Genomic DNA, 7,435 nt, shown 5'->3' with positions numbered 1-7,435 from the left:
TCATATAATACAAAATTAAGTACATCAAATTCGTCAAGATCTTGATGTAGCTATTGGGCCTAATTTTTGCACGATTTTGATGTAGCTACTGGGTCTAGTTTGCACTATCTTGGTTTACATCAAGATAGAGACGGAAAATGCTAGTTAGTACTTCGTCCAAAAAAATCACAAGGGAGGTGTGTCATACAATCTTGATTAAATAAATGGTGTGCTACTAAAGATAAAAATTCAGTTCTCCACCCATTCATTTACTAGGGGCATTACTGAAATACCACTTCTGTCAAGGGGCCAATGCGAAAGATTCCCCCTAATGGAAATGACCGCTTCTGGAACCTACATCACGCCTTTCACCCACTCTACGGCCTCTCACAGATGTGTGGGCCGCACCACGCACCCCCTCGGAAGGGTGACATTGTCTTGTGGCCACCGCATATATAGGAACTGTCCTCGACCCCATCTTCCAACTACACACCCGCTCCCCCGCTTCACTAAAAACTTTGCCAAGTTACCAATTCCGGCGAGGTTCCTTTTTCCCAATGACTATGATGAGGCACTAGCGGTCATATGTAGAGGTGTGGTCGTGGAGAACATCAAGACACTAGTTGTAGCAGAGGTAGTGTCGTGGCTTGAGAAGAAGAGAAGCCGTGACGAACTACACTTCCTGAGGCTCATCAAGTTTGGGATCGGGCTCGAGATGGAGAACGAATGGGAGGAGTTTCAGGTCAACTCCACGGACTCCGACTTGGAGCTCGGGCATGATGGGGTGGTTGAGGAGGATTACAACGACGACGTTTTCGAGATCAAGCCGTTTGTCTCCATCAGTAGGTCCCTCTCCAAAGGTATTGGTCCCATGTCGCCATAACTACTTTTTTTCAGTGTATTAGGCCTTTTAATTCTTGTTTGCTGTAGAACATACTATACTACCACAATTTCTATTTTTTAGGTAGGACAAAAGTTTAAAGTCGTGTATAAGCGTAGCTGCAATAGACATTTTATATTTTTACTTGGTTTACACTTATGTTTCCTGGTTTTGTCTGGTTTACGCTCGTATGTTTTTTAATTTTATGCGATTTACATTCCTTTTCTCTCTATAAATTGAGTGCCAACAAAATTTACATATTGATCCCTAGGTAACAGCGTAATTTATGCATCAACGGGCCTACAAAGGCAGCTCCCAAGTTACATTTCCGGTTGCGTTGTTAGGTAGGATAAATGTTTATAAGGCATGTGTATCGTGAAATCTTGGATATTTACAAAATTTTCTATTTACGGTTTGCACAATTTTTATGATATTTGAGTATAAAAAACTCATGAGTATATTTTCTATGCAAATTATATATTTGGACCCAGAGTTGTTGCTTCGTTCATGCATCGGCCAGTCTTATCCTCCACAAGAAACAAAACCACCCTCAAATTATTATTTTTCGGTGTTAAGTAAGACGCAAAGTCGTGAAGCAAAGTTGCCATGTTAATCTACAAAAATAGTTAATAATGTCTATATACATGGTAAATCATGAGTGTATTATAAACAAGTTGCAATACACATTTAGAATTCATAAACTAAATGTATAATAAATCTCATGATTGCACATACATGACAGTATCTCAATGTGATAAGTAGATATGTGTGATTTACTAGGATCATAGCGTTACGAAGTTTTTTTATAAAGAAATCTTGGTTGATATTAAGCAATATATATGCCCATAGAGCAACGATGTCATGTTAGTTTAGAAAATGTTAGATTTCCATATACATGGTTAGATCAAGTATGCGATGAGAAATTTGCAATGCTAACTTACAATTTATTTAACTACCATATGATAAGGCTAGTTATTACACTTGAAGTACATGCAAGTAACTCAATGGACTAACTTTTAATTTCTTTGATTACATTGGAGTGAGTAGCTATAGGTGATTTACAAAAATCCTAAAGTTATACATAGTCATTTATGAGAAGATATTGGTTGGATGAACCTGTCCAATAAACCTAGACTGAAGGAGTATGCAAGTAGTAGTAAATTCATAATATAGATGTGTACTACAATCTTGAGATAATAAATGAAATAACTAGCTATACGCTTATTTGCAAGGATCTTAAAATTACATACAACCATTTATGAAAAGATATTGGTTAATTAAATGTTTGGTTGGATGAGTCCGTCCAATAAACTCGGGAGGGCTGAGTAGGACCGTAGTAGTACACTCATATTAGAGGTGTGTACTATAATCTTGAGATAATATATGGTGTAGCTAGGAGTCATTTGCCAAGATCTTCGCATTATACACAATCATTTATGCGAAGATCTTTTTAGCATTACGCATCATCATTTATGCGAATACTTTATGTTAATTGTTGTGTTGCACGATCCGTCTAATAAAAACGGATGAGGATTCCAGATAGTAGTAGTACAGTTGTACTATAGGTGTGTAGTACAATCTTGAGGTAATAAATGAAACAAATAATTATGAGTTATTTGCAAGGATCTTAAAATTACATACAATCATTTATGAGAAGATATTAGTTAAACGTCCACATGGTACGGACAAGCACCATGAGAAGATATTGGTTAAACATCACAAGTGCATAGTACAATCCTCATGAACCTTAAGCCGCCCACGATGCTGCGGAGAGTGATGGAGGTGGTGTTGTGGTGGTGGTAGTTGATGCTTCACAGGGATTGGCGGGCTTCAGGTCGAGCTCTGCTTCGACGATGACGAGGAGCGCTTTAAGGCAGACTTTGAGGACTTCGACACCGACTCCGGGTACTCTGACTTGGATCTCGGTTGTGGAAGGGTGCCTAAGGAGGATGAAAATGATGAGGTTGTCAAGGTCGACCCGTTCTCTGCCAAGACATTCCTCTCGAAAGATATCGGCACACAAGTACATACAAGGGAGAACCTGGATACCCGCGCAGCCTATATGATTCTTTAGTAATTCAAAAAAGGTTTAGAAAATTCCTAATCTTTTTTGGTATCAAACATCAACAAGTATTGTAGTTGTATAGAAAGATCCATCAGAGAATGACTCTCGTTGCATCGTGGGTCAAAGATTCGACAAAAAAGCTATATACAAGTACTATTCACGCTATATTGTCGTCATCAACTTGTCTTTTTTGCCCTGAAGTCAGTAGGAATCATTTATTGTCGAAATTTTTATACGAGTACAATACTTGACCATGTTTGATTCCAAAAAAGATTTGGAATTTAAAAAAAAATTGGATTACTATTTTTTTTGGCGCATATAAGGTGCGCGGGTACCCGAGAGCACGGAGTTCCCGTCTATCGGCACACATTGCTTCACTAGATTTTAATCTGCTCCTTTTATAACCTTTTGTGGTTGACCAGTCTAGAAGCTAAGATATTGTGTGATTGGCTCAGATTCCTTGGATAGGAAAAGAAATTTTGTGGGGTTCGTATTGGAATGCTTTATTTACGGGTATTAGGGCATCTCCAATCTTGTCCTCCAAATTGGACACACTAAACATCCGTGAATATGTACGGACACGTGCGAGGACCCAGATACGGAAACCGGCCATTCAACCCTATACCTCAAATATTTGCCTCTATTAACTTAAAAAAATAGTAATGACCTTACATCAAATAGCAATGGTGTTCCATCATATACAATGATGTCTAGTTTATGAGAGCCGCAACCTAATCCACTTCCAAATTAATAACCATTGAGAGCTGCAACTCTTCTGCCAAATAGCTTGTCAGAGATGCAAAACTTCCGCCAAATAACAATTAAGAGAAATCTAACTGATTTCTAAATTATTTTAATAAACTCCTTCCTCCAAAGCAAACAAAGAGGAGAGAGGTTGTGGCATGGGGTACATGGTGGTTTCTTACTGGCAAGGCAAACGCCTGAACTCCCAAAGATCATCCCCAGCTTAGCATCTCATTTGCACAAATTCAAAGGCTTTAATGCACCCACGGATATATCATGTATGCGGCACCGGGTTGGATGAAAACAATTGGTTGGATGCCCTGACACCTGTTTCTTTAGAGATTTTGGGTTGGAGTGGATTGGATGTTATGAAGTGAAATGGGTTAAGGGCTAGTCCTTTTTCGTTTCTGAACCATGTTTTCCTACAAGGATTAGGCTGGAAGGCTGGTTTAGGCATTGTTGCTTCAGAGAATCGATTTTGGTTGCTAGCTTCTCGATCTTAAGATTTATGTTTTTTGTGAGCTTTGATGGTGATTCATATGTTTAGTGTTTGTAGTCAAGAGGGGTTAAAAATCCATAGAAAAGGGACGAATTTCTCAGTTATTTATGGAGGTCTCGGCTTTTTGGATTGTTGCCTTGTTTTAGATGGTTGTAGATTTGCATGGAGATTTTCTATACTTGGTTCAGTGCTCCCTTTGAAGGATGTTCTGGTAATTTTTGAGTCCTACTAGAAAATAATCATTGTTTCTGCATAGTTGATAATGGAATATATATTTTTTTGGGTAGTCAATAATGGGATTCATAGATTAATAATTACAGTATGATGGCAAAGGTCTATATCATGTGGTTTGTTCATGGGAACCCTAAGTTGTGATGTACCTTATTTTATTTGTTTTGAGGTTGACGGATGCTTTCACCCAAACGTCCTGCGATGGTGCAATGTTCATAATGATTGTGATAGTATACATACTAATTCAGGTCTATGATGAAATTGATTAACTTTTGTGAGACAAGATTGTGTGTGTTCGTCTCTCTTGGCATTGACATTGATCTTCCATTGATCTTCCATCGCAGATGACTTAAGCACCATGCCTACTGCTGGTTTTGATGGTCCTGCACAAAGATCAGCAAAAAGGAAGAGAAAGACCCATTACAGGGGTATACGGCAACGCCCCTGGGGTAAGTGGGCTGCAGAAATTAGAGATCCTATCAAGGGTGTCCGTGTTTGGCTTGGTACTTTCAACAGTGCTGAAGAAGCTGCAAGAGCTTATGATGTTGCAGCACGCAGGATCCGTAGCAAGAAGGCCAAGCTTAACTTTCCAGAGGACGGAACATTTGCTCAGAACTCTCGTGCTCCCCGTGCTGCTACTAAAGTACCCAAGCCAAGAGCATCACAGGAACATAGTTTCGTACCCGCAGACAACAACCTCGCCAACCGAAATTCTTTCGTCTACCCATCTGGTAGCTTCGCATCAAAGCATCCAGTTGTTCAACGTGACCATGTGTCATTTCCTCATGCAATGAGCTCCGTTGCCACTGTTGAAGCTCCTGTTACAAATATGTACTCTGACCGCACATATCATCCACACCAAGGCTGGGATTACCACACCAAGGCTCCACACATAGCATCCACTACACGCATTTCTACCATTGCCGAAGGAGACGGATCTCTGCATGTCAAGAATGACACCAACAACTTAATGGTGCCTCATGTTATGGAGAATAATGCTGCCAAATTTGAACCTTGGATGAGATATCTTATGGATAATAGCGTGGATGAGATGATTGATAGCCTACTGAATTTTGATGTGCCTCAGGATGCCGTTGGCAATATTTCTGAAGGAACCAAACCCTCTATATCAGGAAAAAGGGTAAGCCTTCCAATATGAATGTTCAATCCGGGTGATAATATTTTCATTACTCTAAACTGTTTGTTCTGTGTTTCAGGAATAAGACTATGGAAGATTTGGAAGCACCTATTTTCTCCTCTAGCTAGCATATGCTTATGTTCATGCTTAGATGCAAAAAAGGTGCATCAGGAGCCTGTATTGTAATCGACCCGCTCCCTAGTTGATTGTCGCTGTGTGGCCGCCCTTTTTATGAGTTTGATGAACAGTTGTCTTGTATTTTGTCAACTTTTATGTCATCCCTACAATTTCTGAATGTGAACATCATGAATCTATGTCCAGTTTGCTTTAATCTGTGCACTTCTTCACATTTTTTTTGTTTTGTTCTGGTTGTTTATTTCTTTTTGGGATAAAAGTAGCTTATAAGCTACCATGTTTATCTAAGCCGAGTAGCTTATATATATTTTTATTACTCGACTTATATTGAATTTTGTGTCACGTTTGCTTCAATTGGTGTGTTTGTTTTAATCTGTGCACTTGATTGCCTTTTTCCTAGTTCTGGATACTTATGCGGACATCAAATCAAATCAAGGACCTAAGATGATAGTGACATGAGACCTCCAATTTTTTGAAGGTTATAGAAATAAATCAACTGAAACGTCACTACTGGAACTGCACTCTCGGCGTATGTCTGTTTGCCGAGTGACCGTGTTTGGCCGTGGGTGAATGACCAAACACTCAGCGTATGTGGAAATTCCAGTAATGCGTATATGTGGTTCACATGTCTTCTCACATCAAGAGATAGTAAAATCCGTTGAATGTTGGTGAAGGTTATAGAAATAAATCAAGAATGCACTAAAATGGAAGAAATCCATCAAATCATGAATTAGGCGCACCAAATGTTTGTGTCAGAACTACATCGATGAGAAGAACTAAATGTGATAAGGTCACACGAATGGGTTGTCGCATTCTTCTCTCACACATCTACTTCTAGTTCTAGTTCCGAGCAATTTTAAAATGGTCTTTCTTACCTCCTTTTTTTACGTAAAAAGTAAGAAGGTAATAGTTAATCAAACAAGAGCGGCATTACTCAGTTGGGTGGCATATGAACATGTTATCCTGATTGTTGGTCCATCTCTAGGGATCTGCGCTAGCGGGTCCATGGTAGCATATACGGTCGGGAGGAAAAATGATGTTGCTTGTAGAATACGGGAATGAACAATGATGTATGCCAGGTCGCGGGCTTGATTTTTTGAAACACACGTTACGTTGATGAACCGAGCCGTGGCTCGGGTCCGTGATGAGAACTTAACCCCCTAATCAGACATGTAGCGTGTCTTCTGATGTGAAGACGCCGCTGTTGAGGGTTCAGTAAATGCTGGTCGGTAGATGAAGTGTGGGGCAGCCGAAAAAACTGTTTGCCCCCTATTACGAGTTGAGCATCGCCCCCATTTCCCCGCACTCCGTACCCAGCTCAACGGCGGGAGGCGAAAATCAATGGCGGCGGAGGGAAGTGCGGCGATGTGTGTGGAAGAACTTCGGAACGGACTAAAAGAATCCTTTCTATGATTTTTAGATGTAAATGATATGACTGGGCAAGGACTTTTTGAAGTGCTAGAGAATGAACTAAAGCTTCTTGATCTTGATATTGATGAGATGAGAGGACAAGGTTATGATAACGGGTCAAATAAGAAAGGAACCCATCAGGGTGTCCAAAGGAGACTTTTGAATGTAAATCCTAGAGCATTCTATTGTGCTTGTGGTTGTCATAACGTTATGTTGACACTTTGTAATATGGCTAAGACCTACGGTAAAGCTAAAGACTTCTTTGGAATTATCCAACGCATATATATGACTTCTGCTAATTCTACTAAGAAATGGCAGATTCTGAAAAATAGCATAACATGATTAACTCCCAAG

General features: G+C 39.8%; 1 protein-coding gene across 1 annotated transcript; it reads left to right on the top strand.

The window, feature by feature from the left end:
• The first annotated feature begins 375 nt into the window (after nucleotides 1-375).
• Nucleotides 376-5,833, top strand: LOC123403715 (ethylene-responsive transcription factor 1-like). Its single transcript, XM_045097628.1, has 3 exons — nucleotides 376-839; nucleotides 4,743-5,539; nucleotides 5,616-5,833. The coding sequence occupies exons 1-3, from the start codon at nucleotides 695-697 to the stop codon at nucleotides 5,619-5,621; spliced, it is 948 nt and encodes a 315-aa protein (XP_044953563.1). The 5' UTR covers nucleotides 376-694; the 3' UTR covers nucleotides 5,622-5,833.
• Nucleotides 5,834-7,435: the final 1,602 nt, after the last annotated feature.

The sequence above is a fragment of the Hordeum vulgare genome, chromosome 6H, assembly GCF_904849725.1.
Source record: "Hordeum vulgare subsp. vulgare chromosome 6H, MorexV3_pseudomolecules_assembly, whole genome shotgun sequence".
Classification (NCBI taxonomy): domain Eukaryota; kingdom Viridiplantae; phylum Streptophyta; class Magnoliopsida; order Poales; family Poaceae; genus Hordeum; species Hordeum vulgare.
Note: the sequence above shows the minus strand (reverse complement) of the source record. Positions and strands in the feature narration are given on the sequence as shown.